General features: G+C 42.2%; 3 protein-coding genes across 4 annotated transcripts; all 3 read left to right on the top strand.

The window, feature by feature from the left end:
* The first annotated feature begins 174 nt into the window (after nucleotides 1-174).
* On the top strand, nucleotides 175-7,049 carry LOC128254279 (NADP-dependent malic enzyme). 2 transcript variants are annotated; one of them, XM_052983270.1, is made up of 7 exons: nucleotides 175-440; nucleotides 2,662-2,836; nucleotides 3,477-4,526; nucleotides 4,824-4,976; nucleotides 5,038-5,332; nucleotides 5,498-5,662; nucleotides 6,595-7,049. In XM_052983270.1, exons 1-7 carry the CDS (start codon nucleotides 424-426, stop codon nucleotides 6,612-6,614), a joined length of 1,875 nt encoding a protein of 624 aa, XP_052839230.1. In that variant the 5' UTR covers nucleotides 175-423; the 3' UTR covers nucleotides 6,615-7,049. The 2 variants fall into 2 exon arrangements, with proteins under 2 accessions (XP_052839230.1, XP_052839322.1); XM_052983362.1 differs by lacking the exon at nucleotides 6,595-7,049 and adding an exon at nucleotides 5,693-6,302 and having other exon boundaries at nucleotides 5,498-5,626.
* Nucleotides 7,050-7,411: 362 nt separating this feature from the next.
* Nucleotides 7,412-9,989, top strand: LOC128254449 (serine protease grass). The gene is made up of 6 exons (XM_052983616.1): nucleotides 7,412-7,613; nucleotides 7,703-7,875; nucleotides 8,354-8,567; nucleotides 8,639-8,687; nucleotides 9,223-9,416; nucleotides 9,476-9,989. Exons 1-6 carry the CDS (start codon nucleotides 7,532-7,534, stop codon nucleotides 9,898-9,900), a joined length of 1,137 nt encoding a protein of 378 aa, XP_052839576.1. The 5' UTR covers nucleotides 7,412-7,531; the 3' UTR covers nucleotides 9,901-9,989.
* A 1,595-nt stretch (nucleotides 9,990-11,584) lies between these two features.
* Nucleotides 11,585-13,430, top strand: LOC128254379 (serine protease grass). The gene is made up of 4 exons (XM_052983487.1): nucleotides 11,585-11,830; nucleotides 11,889-12,043; nucleotides 12,241-12,566; nucleotides 12,682-13,430. The coding sequence occupies exons 1-4, from the start codon at nucleotides 11,764-11,766 to the stop codon at nucleotides 13,286-13,288; spliced, it is 1,155 nt and encodes a 384-aa protein (XP_052839447.1). The 5' UTR covers nucleotides 11,585-11,763; the 3' UTR covers nucleotides 13,289-13,430.
* The last annotated feature ends 528 nt before the right edge of the window (nucleotides 13,431-13,958 follow it).

Here is a 13,958-nt window from a genome sequence, read left to right as displayed (position 1 = left end):
GGAAATGCTTAATAATTGTTGCTCTAACAGAATGTTACGATTATACATTTCTGTTAGGAAACTGGTGAGAGAGTTAAATTTTAGGGGTGGAAGACAATCTATGTAACCGATATTTCGCAACCATCGATATTTACTCAAATTTTCGTTAAATTCAAATGCGGTAAATTTGTTTATCCGTTCTGCGGGCACACTTGTTCAATTTTGTTTTTGTGGGGAGGGCTAAAACCCGCGCATTGTACATTAGAATAATTCCTAAAAAATCGTCGTGACGTTGGTGCTAGCTGACCGTGGCACATCGCAAAGTTAACAAACGTAACCGAAAGTATTATCCCTTATTGTGCCCAGACAAGTGTCAAACGCAGGGGCCTGAATTAAATATAAAAGTAATACTAACCCAACGGAAAGCAATTCTACGAAGTGAAAATGTTCTCACGACCCAGGTAAGCTTTTTTTTTTGCAAGGACTTCGCGGTCAGGATGTGTGAGTGTGTGCGAGTGTGTTCGGGGGCGGGAATTATGCAACATTTCGCGACTCGGGACGAGGAACTGCCCAGCCCCAGCTGGTAGCCCAGTGACCTAGTCATTCCGTTTCGGATCAGACGAATAGCCGCCAAGGCGTCGGTATATATATCATCCCTCTTTCTGATTTCTTTGCGCAGCTTTCGGTTTCATTCGAACACAAAACAAACAGGAATTTCCCAAGTGCGAGCGAGTGGGATTCGCACATGGCCTGACATTGACCCTTTTTCCCTCCCTCTTCTGCACTTCCACTTTCTCCTATTCGCCAAACAGCTGTTCCCGAAAAAGTTTCACTTTTCCCTTGCAGTTGCATAAGAGTTTTTGAATTTGCCTTCGTTTTTTGGCTGCCAAAACAACAAACAGCTGAAAAATCAATGGGATACACAGGGAAAAACATTGTTGTCAAATTTCATAATTTTTTGTTCAGTATATTAACCATTTCATTTTACTTTGGGGCTTCAAATTCTGATAATAATTGATTATACACAAGATTCCTTTTACATTTTTAAATTATGAAAATTTCTTAAAGATTTTTAAAACTAAAAGACATTAGTTCGGGTATATATATATATATTTATATATATATAATATTCAACGTTTAATATTTATTTCATGTGTAGCGAAAAGCAACACCTTCGCGTTCATGGACATGGACATATATTCGAAAGATGGTCTGGCAAAATTCTAAATTTAGTGTGTATACCGAAGAAATGTGTTTTGTTTCGCCATTGTAAGCGTTTTTCGTTGCCAAGTTCATCAAAAATTTCCTCAGCTGGCAGGCTATATTGTCTCTCTTTCCCACGCAAACCGTTAGCGAGCAGCTAAGCAATTCGCCTTATAAAAAAATTAAAGAGTTTAATGAACTGTGCCAGCTTTTGCCTTCAGACTCTCCAGCTGGTGGGGAATATTCTAAGGGCTAATAAATGGTAGCCGCGCGGGCATACTCAGTGAATTATAACATCAGTCCAAAACACGCACTTATTCCGTGTTGTAGTTGCCGCAGATATGCGATTTTATTTAGCACTTGATGTCGGGGCTCATGTGAGTGCCATTCAAACAGTTGGAAACAAATTGACGAATGATAGCTTTACCTAAACGATAATTATCAGTACGCTGTCGGCGGAAGGGATCTCAGGGCTCTCGTCATGGGGTTCTCATTGCAGCGCACGTCATTAACCGGTTCCAACTTGACCAAAATCCGATATCTAACCATTTCCACTCCCCGCGCGCATGATTTCATCAATGAACCGCAAACACAAATTAGTCACACACACGCCTCTATTTCATCGTTGTGCCTCTCTGGTAATTAGCACCATCTAATAGAACTGGAAGCTAGCAAAAATAAACACATCGTGTAACAGCAGGGGTCAAAATTATAGCGCTATGACGAATTGGCTACAAACAGCAACAACAACAAGTATTATAAAATCTTAATTCATTAGTTAATGAATTATTACCCCTTCATTACAAGTAGTTGGCAAAGGAACTTTGTAATCTAATCTTTGTGAGTTCTTTTTCAAGAAAAAATCAACAGTCAAGTTCAATCACACATATTTATGTAAGAGATAATTTGTGATTCAATAAGCTACCGTTTTTTTTTTTGATTTAAATCAATAACAATGTTTGTAGATAGAATTTATTTTTATTACAATTAAGAAATAATAACTCAATAAAATAGGTAAACTTAAAAGCCATATAGATTGGCAATTGTTTATAACCGATCCTTAGCAAATGAATAATACGAAATTAGAGAGCTAATATTATGATCGTATCTGTAAGTAGATTTTTATCTTGATGTTGCCAGGCCATCCATCCCCCTTATCGCTGGCGCTTTGAATTCCGGGGGATAGCTGTAAACAATGCGGCTTAGTTTCCTACTTTTTTGCTTTTCATTTTATATTTTGGCGTGCCCAGCGGCGATGATAAACAAAGAGCAGCTGACGTCGACCTTGAACATGGCTGTTTTCATTCCCTGTTTGGGATGTGTGTGTGTGGGGGGCGGAACACCACCCATGACAATGTCAAGAATGTCAGTGGGGGGTGCTCCAGAAAGACCCATTTGAAGGTCAGGAGTGGCCAGGGGGGGGGGCTCCAATTGCTGTGCTGATAAGTGACACACGTAATGCACTTTTACAATTCGCAGCTTGTGCGGAACTGTGGGCAAATTGTGCCGCTGCGGCACTTCAGCTACAGGAATCACTACGGTGGCAGCAGCAACAGTGCCGGCCGCTCGACATTATCACGAGGTGGTGGGCGATATCGTCTGCCCCTCTCAGGTGCGCGGCATAGATCACATCCGTGATCCGCGACTCAACAAGGTAAGAAACTACACGCTATTCTAGTTAAATAAATAGCTAGCATGCACTGATAAAATTTCACTGTAAGAATGAAAACTAAGGCAGTTCACTAGCCTAGATAAATTGGTAAATGATCGATAATAAATTTGTTTATCGCAAGAACTTGAATATTTATCACATTATGGGGGGACTCTCCAAATGTGAATAACTTTTATCAGCAAAAATGTTGCTTATCTTTTCAAGATAATACTAATTTTGAACATACTTGAAATTTGATTTAAGTTTTGTATAAACAAAAAGAATTATTAGTATGATTTTACGATTAATGGTTGATTTTATTTATCAAATACTTCAAAGCCTTATTTTCTAACATTTCAATTTGCTGTCTAGATAGTAAAATTATATTAATTTTGCTGAAAATACCATAAACAAATCCTTAGTTGAATTCGAAACTGCGCTTTTGATTGAATAGCAAATACTCAACGCTTGAAACTGTTATGCTTAAACAAAGGATTTCATATTATTTACAAACAAGAATAAATATTTAAATATTGAGGTGTGTTCCTTTGCAAATTAAGTAGGTCTTTATGCATAAACCGGTTTTTATTACAAAATGTATTCAAAGATTGCCCATATTAATTATGTTTTCTTGCCTTTGCAGGGCCTGGCCTTCACTCTCGAGGAGCGCCAGACACTGGGCATCCATGGACTGCAGCCGGCGCGGTTTAAGACGCAGGAGGAGCAGCTGCAGCTGTGCAAGATCGCCGTGAACCGCTACACGGAGCCGCTTAACAAGTACCTCTACCTGAGCGATCTGTACGATCGTAATGAGCGCCTGTTCTTCCGCTTCCTCTCGGAAAACATTGAGGATCTGATGCCTATTGTGTACACGCCCACAGTGGGTTTGGCGTGCCAGCGTTTCGGCCTGATCTACAGGCGTCCCCATGGTCTCTTCATCACCTACAATGATCGCGGTCACATCTTCGATGTGATGAAGAACTGGCCGGAGCCGAATGTCCGTGCGATCTGCGTGACGGATGGCGAACGCATCCTGGGACTGGGCGATTTGGGAGCCTGCGGCATGGGCATTCCCGTGGGCAAGCTGGCCTTGTACACGGCTCTGGCCGGAATCAAACCCCACCAGTGCCTGCCCATTTTGGTGGATGTGGGCACCAACAACATCGATCTGCTGGAGGATCCCCTGTACGTGGGTCTGCGACAAAAGAGAGTCGTGGGAAGGGAGTACGACGACTTCATCGACGAGTTCATGGAGGCGGTGGTGCAGCGTTATGGCCAGAACACCCTGATCCAGTTCGAGGACTTTGGCAACCACAATGCATTTAGGTTCCTGGACAAGTACCGCAACACGTACTGCACCTTCAACGACGACATCCAGGGCACAGCCTCCGTGGCCGTCGCCGGCCTCTATGCCTCCAAGCGCATCACGGGCAAGTCCTTCAAGGACTACACATTCCTGTTCGCCGGAGCGGGTGAGGCGGCCATCGGCATCGCCGATCTGACGGTCAAGGCCATGGTGCAGGATGGCGTGCCCATCGAGGAGGCCTACAACAGGATCTACATGGTGGACATCGACGGCCTGCTGACCAAGAGTCGCAAGGTGGGCAGCCTGGATGGCCACAAAATCAACTACGCCAAGGACATCAATCCCATGACGGATCTCGCCGAGATTGTCGCCACCATCAAACCCAGTGTAAGTGGTTTATTAGAGTTTCCACGACCATTTACTTAAATTTTGTATTTAATTAAAAAAATGTTAACTTCAACGATAATATCCGTTATCTATGGAAGTCAAAGTCAAAACTAAAAACAGATTTGTGACACTTAAACAAAGCATTTTTATGAAAAGGGCTGTAAAAATGAATTGAGTTATTAGTTATTTAATTAGTTTTATAATAATGTGAAAATCGTTTGGTTAAATTACCTGCTTATAGGTTTCTTTTAAGAAAGCTATCTATAGATATATAACTAATCAAAATCCAATTCACAGGTGCTGATTGGTGCTTCGGCTGCTGCTGGCATCTTCACCCCTGAGATCCTGCGCACTATGGCGGATAACAACGAGAGGCCCGTGGTGTTCGCCCTGTCCAATCCCACCAGCAAGGCGGAGTGCACCGCCGAGGATGCGTACAAGCACACGGATGTGAGAAACTACAGTCCAATCATGTTAAATACATCTATTAACAAGCTTTCTCTACTGGCAGGCTCGAGTGATCTTCTCTTCGGGCTCCCCGTTCCCACCGGTCCAGGTCGGCGACAAGACCTTCTATCCGGGCCAGGGCAACAACGCCTACATCTTCCCGGGCGTGGGCTTGGGCGTGATCTGCACTGGCACCCACCACATACCCGACGAAATGTTCCTCATCGCCGCCCAGGAGTTGGCCAACTTCGTGGAGCCCAGCGACATTGAGCGCGGATCGCTGTATCCTCCGCTATCGAGCATTCGGGAGGTGTCTATGAACATTGCCGTTGGCGTGACCAAATGTGCCTACGACAGAGGTAAATGCAACTGTTTTAAAGGGGCTTGACTTTGGTTCTTCTAACAAAGAAGACAAATATTTATCAGATATCTGATTCAGTTTCACCATACAATCATCTAATTTTTCTGAAGTGGATTACCATCATGTTTGAAAGGACTCTATTAATATGATTAACCTTCTGTAGGCTTGGCATCTACCTATCCGGAGCCGCAGGACAAGCGCAAGTGGCTGGAGAATCAGCTGTACAACTTCAACTACGAGAGCTCCATGCCAGCAACCTGGGTCTGGCCCCGGATGCCCTACATTAAGACTCGTGATTTAGTGCCCACTAAACTCTATGGAAAACAAAGTGAAAATTAATTTTTTTTATTTATTCTAGGCGAAGAAAGCCCGCTCATTGCCGCCATCAAATAAAAAGCATTAACGCGTTCAACTGGTTGATGGCACCGTTCTGTTTTGCATCTAACACACACTCTACTACTTCCAAGCGTACACCATCAGCACCAAGCAACCAACCAACAAACCAACCAACCAACAAACCAACCAACCAACAAAACGACTACTAACAAGCCTACTCTAGACTAGTTAAATTTCAAGTGCTCACTCTATTTAATTGTTTGTTGATCGATCCGTTGGCTCCGTCAGTCAAACCCTGAGATTCGATTCGATTCTCCAGCTGCAGCCACTCCTGACATTGTTGACCTAAAAAACTATTGCAAAATATTGTTAAAAACATTAGGCCATTTGTCATGGATGCAGGAGAGTTAGAAGCTGTGCGCGGTGGGCGACGAAGCCAACGGATTAGTTCTTAAGTGTATTTTCAAATTGTTCATAGTATTATGTATGTATGACGTGTTTTTATATTTGTATAAATTATGATGTTATTAATTTTGTGATACCAAAAACCGATACCAAATGACGACAATGACGACTGTGACGATGACTACGCCTCTGAAAAAGCAATTACGCAGTATTCTACTCTATCCTAACACTATCCTATCTGTATTTGTTCGATGCTATTTTTATGGTTTGCTGTATCTAACCACCCAATTGGCTTTGCAGTTCCATTCCCTTGCCGCTTGCCACAAATCTCCTGCATTCTCTGTGCATCCCAGCTTCCTACCTGATCTGATCTGATCTGATATGCTCTGTCTACTACTACTAACTCTGACGGCGGCATCAAGCGAGCTCTACCTACAAAATTCACGCCTTATCACCAACCCAAAATTCGACAATTAATTTATTTATCTATTGCTATATGTTCCTTTCGTTGACATACAGAGAGCGAAGAACTTATGTAAATTATTGAACCCCCCCAACCAACCGACCGCCTAGAACAATTGGCTAGACAGCAGGGCTAACTGCTTCGAGAACTGGTGAGAGCAACGCAACCAACCATTCAACCATCCAACCGATTCCACATGTAAAACAACTTAATTCGCTGCCGTTAACCTCCAACTATCTAAGTTAATTCATTATGATTTCTTTCGTTTTTATCCCTTATATCTAAAGATATATTCGAGTTACGATTTTGTTTGTTGTTGAGCCATGTCTGATATTTATAAACGCAATTAAGCAGCTTTGCTATAATTTATTGTTACCAAGGTCAAGCTAATGTATCAATAACTAGAAACCCTAAACCCCATGATCGATCGGACCGATTCAGCCATTGTACCACTGACTAGATGATGATGTGCGATAAACAATAAAAAAAAAATAAACGAAAAACACAAGTTAAATACTTTAGCCACTGCTTAATGGGATCCTTTAGAACAAGTATTTGCTAGAGGTTTTCAAGTCTCTTTGTTCGCTGAGCTTTTTTTCCGTAGAGAGCGAATCAAGTATTTCTGAGAAAAAGAGTGAGAGATGATCTCTCCGATGGCTTTCAATTAACTTGTTTTTTTATTCTCCTGGGAAGTGTAGACATATCTGTTTTACTGTTTCAATATTTCCTCAAATCATCATATACCATACATATTCCAAATGGCGGGGAGGGGAATCGTGGCATCCCCAAAAAGCTAAAAACCGGAGAGATCTAGGCCCCGGCTTAAACGTGATTCAACTCTCTCATCCACGGGGGGGTATAAAATGAAACTTCTCAGCTCGCTGTCTTCCAGTCGAGCTTGGAGCGTCTGTTTGCCCAGAATACCACATACGTCACACTACAGGTTCCGATCGCCCCACAGTCCAGATCAGCTATCTCAGCGAGCTCAGCGAGATGATAGGCAGCTGCCCCGCCCTCACCGTCATATATGGCATTGCCCTCGTGGCGTCGATGGGCGTGCAATCTGTCCGAGCAGGTTAGAGGAATTCTCCGAATCCGAATCCGAGTTCGAGTCCGACTCCGCGTCAGTGCAATGCTAATATTGGTGTACATTACATGGGTCAGCCTACGCCGACGACTGCACGAATCCGGATGGCGAACAGGGTCGGTGCATGCCCTTCTCCTCCTGCCGGAACATCGAGGAGCGACTCACGGAGGCCCAGAAGTCCGGACAGAAGGTGCCAGCCGACTACGCCAGCTATCTGCAGAAGGCCTCCTGCGGCGAGTTCAATGGAGTGGTGAGTTGAAGAAATTGTCTTTAGAAAACAACATTGCATGAGAGAGTTAAGGGTCCAAAGATCACTCAAAAGTTTCAATACAGGTAAACATTAATTCAATCAATAATTTACTTGGCCCAAATCGAACTGAGTTAAACAAAAGGAACCCCCTTTTTTAAACACTTGCCATGTTTATACTGACAGTTTAACTTCGGAATAGAAAGGTTGCAAATAATAGATTTTCTTTGTTTACAAATGAGATTTTACAGCAGTTCAATAAAACTTACTGATAAACCTTTAAATGAACAAAGAATACACAAGATAGAATGTTGCTAATTTATATTAATTTATTGCAATCAAATTATTATGTTTAAATATATGTTGTATTTTAGTTATATTATAATATAGTAAGAAACTTAAACTTAATTCAATGGAAATTATTTTTTTTATTTAAAGACTAAGAAAGCTAAACTGATTTTAAAAGTATCTCCTCTTTTAGCGGCATTTTTGCTGTGCTTCTGCCCAGATCCAGCACAATTCGAAGGTAATTACCCTTTTTAAGGACGAGAACTTCGACTGCGGCAACTTCCTCAGCCAGCGGGTGGCCAATGGATACGAGGTGAAGCTCTCCTCCAGACCCTGGATGGCCCTGCTCCGTTACCAGCAGTTTGGCGAGTCGCGTTTCCTTTGCGGCGGAGCCCTAATCTCTGAGCGTAGGTGTTCTCCAGTCGGAATAATAATATTTACTGAAGTGAACTCTTTTGAAATGCATATTTATTCACAGGCTATATCCTGACTGCTGCCCACTGTGTCCACGGACTCCAAAATGATCTGTAAGTATAAAGCTGTAGGTAATGTCGTGATTATCAATAAATCAATTGAGAAAGTCTAATTTTTATAGAACACAAAGATGAACAGAGTTCACGCACAAATTAAGTACTAATCCCACGACATTTTTTTTAAACCTTCATTTTTATTTGCTATAAATTAATATTAAAAATGTATTTCTCTAAAAATAAATTTATACCATATTTAATTGATTCAAAATCTTTTTAAAATGAAAACATTGTATGCATTGGTTAACCCTTTAAGTGTCCATGATGCATATCTGCAACATGTCGTTTAAAGCTCACGCATAAATGAACGACTAATAACACTACATATTTTTTTAAATCTTTTTTTTTCTTACCATTAAAATTAAATAATTACATCTATAAAAATTAATTTTTACCTATGTTTAATGATTCAAAATCCTTTTAATTCCTTTATATCAATAAAGTGACTACTGGTGTAGATCCATATACTTTATCATTATCATAACCTTTTATTCCACCAAGCTGATAATCTTATTATTCGCCCATCCCTTAGCTACGAGATCCGCCTGGGTGAGCATCGCATCTCCACGGACGAGGACTGCCGGCAGCAGGGACGCAAGAAGAAGTGTGCCCCGCCAGTTGTGGATGTGGGCATTGAGAAGCATCTGATCCATGAGCAGTACGATTCCCGTCACATCATGAACGACATAGCTCTGCTGCGCCTGAACAGAAGCGTTCCCTTTCAGAGTAAGTTTAAGCTCTGGACACGTTACTCACTTCTTATTAATGTAAAATGCCTACCGCAGAGCACATCAAACCCATTTGCCTGCCCATCACGGATGAGCTGAAGCAGCAGGCGGAGCAGATTAATACGTTCTTTGTGACTGGCTGGGGCACCACGGAGAATGGCTCCTCCTCGGATGTGCTGCTCCAGGCGAATGTGCCCCTGCAGCCGCGATCCTCCTGCTCCCAGGCGTATCGAAGGGCAGTGCCCTCCACCCAGCTGTGTGTGGGCGGTGGCGACCTTCAGGACTCCTGCAAGGGTGACTCCGGCGGACCACTCCAAGCTCCAGCCCGCTATTTGGGTGAGTTCGCCCAGAAAATGGTGGAGTTTGGAATCGTGAGCCAGGGCGTGGTTTCCTGCGGACAGATCAGCCTTCCGGGTCTGTACACCAATGTCGGCGAGTATGTCCAGTGGATCACGGACACCATGGCCAGCAATGGCCTGTGAGGAGGGTCATCGTTTGTGAACAGTTTCTAGAGTGTATCTTAGCGATTAGTCAAACCCAAATATATATTATACACATATTTGTAAACTCATTTACATTCTGCTATTTTATTGGGCGTTCGTTGTGAATAAAACAACACCATAATGGTAAAATTGTTTAAAATGTATTTAATTCTATTTAAACATATAGTTTTATTAAGCCTTTGAAAAATATTCTCAAAGAGTAATTATGTCTCTATAATTAAACTATGATTTGTTTAGTTGATGCTTCTATCTAGTTTCTCTTTTTATCTTCCCACAATTTTCATTTCTCGACCATGATTCATAGATACATCTTATTATTAGTCAATGGCTTTCGTTTCAATATTAACTAAGCTTGTTCGGCTAATAATTTCGCATTTTTATGAAAATCGACAATCAGAATTGTTGGGTAATGCAAGGTATGAGTAAACTCTTAAGTTTTCTAGTGGAATTAGGTATATTGTATGTTGCCTAGGAAGCAAATCGCTTTAAGGGAATTTACTGCCAATTGCGATCTTAATCGATCGAGATAATGCCGCTAATAAGTGAGTTCAATTGAATTGTGATTCCACATAAGATCATGTATATTGAGGTTTTATTACTGAAAGAGAGAGATTTAGACCGTTTACAAGGCCGACCTATCCTAATTAACTGTCGTTCTATATTTAGCAGAATTTTTGTATAAAAACCACAAAATTCGGGGTTTTTTGCACGCAATTTTATCCGTGATGATGGGGATTTCTGTTCTGGAAATTCCATGCTACACATCATATTCATATCCAAAGAACGGGTTTCGATCCAGCAGCCAGTTAGTCGGCGACGGCGACCTGTACCATGGGTGTAGCCAGGCGAATGGGGAATTAGTGAGCATACTAATTGAGGAAAAAAGTACCGCCTTTAAAAGGTGCTTTAACCCACCCGTTTGAGCCCCATTGACGCGTGCCAGTCCCCGCGACTTGACCGGCGATATTTACTCGCACTCGCAATAGGCGATCTCGAGGGGCAGAGATGTGGACAAATGGAGGCCCCATTCCCCAGCTGAGAATGAGAGATCAAGCTATTTGCTAGGGGGTTTCCTGGAATTTAATCGCTATTCCCACGCTCCATGCTTCGAGCCCACTACCGTTTTTCGCTCGATCGGTTCGCCACAGATATATACATACATACATAACTTGCTTTTTTTATTCTTTATTTTATTTATTTATTTTTTTTTACAAATGTGCCATTTTTATATATGGCTTATAAAAACTGAGGAATTAATCAGTTTTTGGAAATAGAAATACAAAGGTGAAGATCTGAACAAATATTATTGAAATCAATTTGATGGTAGGTATTTACATTTATATCATAGTGCTTTGAAAATAGGTTTGTCATAATCTTTAATAAAGCGAACTTCTAGAACTTATAAAGTAATTAAGTGAGTAAACAACCCGCCCCACCATTTACTATCACTTCATAGTATAGGACTACGAACTGCCCAACATGGTGGCTAACATCTGAGACTATCTCCAGCTCCCAGCCCCGCTCACGTGCTCCTATGGAAGTGCATCAAAACCTGTATTACTGATCTGGGATTGCGCTCAGCTATTGATCATTACCGGTGTCGGGATTGGACTGGCGCTTTTCCGAGCACGCGAATCGAGCTACAAAAGTGCGGCACACGACGATCGGCGGCTCATTCCAAGTTGATCGGTTCAGCGCGCAAGTTGCAAAACTAATTCGTGATCGGGAACGCGATCTCCAACCTCTCCAACCGTAGAAGCAACATCCGTACACGGGACAGGTTCTGAACAATAGCTAACAAACACCTCCCATAGCGATCAGTGATCATAGCAATCAGTTAGGATGGGAATAGCGACGATTCTAAGCCTTGGGCTGGTTTTGTGCATCTGGCCACTGCTTGTTTTTAGCCGTACGTTTTGCAAAGGATTTAACTTGAAAAAGGTTTCTAACATTTTATTGGCCAACAGAGAGCAGGTGCGTCACTGAGGACGGAGCAGCAGGTCAGTGCATTCGGTACCAGGAGTGTCCGTACGTGCAGAGGATCATCGACATCTACGGCCGTAACATACCACGGAAGATTTATAACCAAATCTCTCAGAAGCAGTGCAAAGGCAACACAAATGTAAGTCTCTAATATACTTTTGAAGATTTAAAAAAGACCCCTTTTATTTGAAATGCTGATTAAAAATAAACATTAATAACTGTCTTGGAAATGTATTTTTTTGTTCTTATATTTACCTTCTTATATCTAAATTGCTTTTCAATTATTCCCTTATAAGTTGTCCTATAATTTTCTAAAAAATCGCATTTAATTTGCAGGAATTCCATCTTTGTTGCCCCAATGAGGCGACACAGCAGTCGTCATCCAGTCAGCAGTCCCAGAGGAAGGTTGTGCGATCCGATGGCGGAAATCTTAACCGCTATGATCGGCAGGGATTGCAACTGCTGAACTCGGTGACCAACTGCGGCAACAAGGGCAATCCCAAGGTCAGCGGGGGGACGACGGCCAAGCTCGGCGATTTTCCATGGGTGGCGCTGCTCAAGTACAAGGTCAGCGGTCCGCGGCCCTTCCTCTGCGGCGGCAGTCTCATCAGCGAGCGCCACATCCTCACCGCCGCCCACTGCATCATCGAGCAGCCGGAAGTGTAAGTCCTTGTACCAAATAAATCCATAGCTAAACAATAAATTTCCATGAAAAAAGTTATGAGGAAAGTAAACCTCATGATGACTAACGGGTGTACCATTTTCTTTGCTTTTCAGAATTGCAGTCCGTCTGGGCGAACACGACCTGGAGTCGGAGCAGGACTGTCAAATCCTGGGCGGCACCACTCGCGTCTGCATTCCGCCCTACGAGGAGTTTGGCATTGAGAAAATTAGCGTTCATCCCAGCTACATTCATGGCCAGATCAGCCATGACGTGGCGATCATTAATCTAGACCGCGTGGTCAAGGAAAAGTCGCATATTAAGCCCGTCTGCCTGCCGATCGATCAGCGGTCCCAAGAGCTGGCCTACGACCAGAGCTTCTTCATCGCCGGATGGGGCGGAACCGACAGGGGGACCACTGCCACCAAGCTCCAGCAGGCATTGGTCACCCGCAAGAGTCTGGACGAGTGCCGGCAGTTTTACAACCAGGATGAGGTGAGTGACAATCACATTTGTGCCACGGGAAACGGGATCAAGCACACCTGCCAAGGAGATTCCGGTGGCCCCGTCTTCTTCAAGCATCAGTTCAAGAACACCTACCGCGTGGTCCAGTACGCGGTGATCTCCTTCGGTGGCAACCGCTGCGGTCAGAACCAGAATCAGCCCGGAGTCTTCGCGAGCGTCATCGATATGCTGCCCTGGATCACACAAAACCTTCAATAGTCCTACGCCCACTGACACACTTGCTTTAGAATACACCACCTTATTTATATCCGTAGTCCTAAGATCCCTTGTCGTAGATTCTCTAGAGGATTCCCTAGCTTGTAAATTTATTTAATACAAAATATAAGCAGCATCAATCAAACGGAATTTAATTATTTTGGCGGGCTTTGTTAATAATAGTATACTTAAAAGCAGTGGCTTAAAAAATATTTCAGTTCTCCCCATTTAGTCGGTTTGTTGTTACTGTATTCAGATCGTTAAAACACTAACTTGTTTCCCATTTTATAGTGATACAATATTTTGAACACTATCATAAATGCGTCCTTTTGTGAAAAAATGTTGTTGACTTTATTATTTTGCTTTTTTATGGTGGAGTTAATCGGTTATACCAAATATATTTTCATTTTACTCCTTTAAAAATTTTTTGGAATATTGTTCATTACAGTGTACTATTTCATTCTGTATTATAAAGTTTTTAAAAAGAAATTAAATGAATTTATTAAAAAAAATCGACGAGCTTTTAAATTATTTTTCTAATTTTAATAAGTTCTGGACGCTGAAATGTGAGAACACCTCACAACAAGTAAATCTCACCTATAGAAATTATATATAGAGAAGTAAAAAGTGTACCTATTAATATAATCACCAGTGTATGTGGGCATCTTGCACT

This window comes from Drosophila gunungcola, chromosome 3R, assembly GCF_025200985.1.
Source record: "Drosophila gunungcola strain Sukarami chromosome 3R, Dgunungcola_SK_2, whole genome shotgun sequence".
Classification (NCBI taxonomy): domain Eukaryota; kingdom Metazoa; phylum Arthropoda; class Insecta; order Diptera; family Drosophilidae; genus Drosophila; species Drosophila gunungcola.
Note: the sequence above shows the minus strand (reverse complement) of the source record. Positions and strands in the feature narration are given on the sequence as shown.

Bases quoted from the DNA above. Each gene is read 5' to 3' on its own strand.
- LOC128254279 (XM_052983270.1), top strand. The intron at 2,837-3,476 runs GTAAGAAACTAC...TTGCCTTTGCAG, and splicing joins GTGATCCGCGACTCAACAAG to GGCCTGGCCTTCACTCTCGA. The intron at 4,977-5,037 runs GTGAGAAACTAC...CTCTACTGGCAG, and splicing joins ATGCGTACAAGCACACGGAT to GCTCGAGTGATCTTCTCTTC.
- LOC128254449 (XM_052983616.1), top strand. From the start codon at position 7,532: ATGATAGGCAGCTGCCCCGCCCTCACCGTCATATATGGCATTGCCCTC. The intron at 8,568-8,638 runs GTAGGTGTTCTC...ATTTATTCACAG, and splicing joins CGGAGCCCTAATCTCTGAGC to GCTATATCCTGACTGCTGCC. The intron at 8,688-9,222 runs GTAAGTATAAAG...CCCATCCCTTAG, and splicing joins CACGGACTCCAAAATGATCT to CTACGAGATCCGCCTGGGTG.
- LOC128254379 (XM_052983487.1), top strand. From the start codon at position 11,764: ATGGGAATAGCGACGATTCTAAGCCTTGGGCTGGTTTTGTGCATCTGG. The intron at 12,044-12,240 runs GTAAGTCTCTAA...TTTAATTTGCAG, and splicing joins AGTGCAAAGGCAACACAAAT to GAATTCCATCTTTGTTGCCC. The intron at 12,567-12,681 runs GTAAGTCCTTGT...TTTGCTTTTCAG, and splicing joins ATCATCGAGCAGCCGGAAGT to AATTGCAGTCCGTCTGGGCG.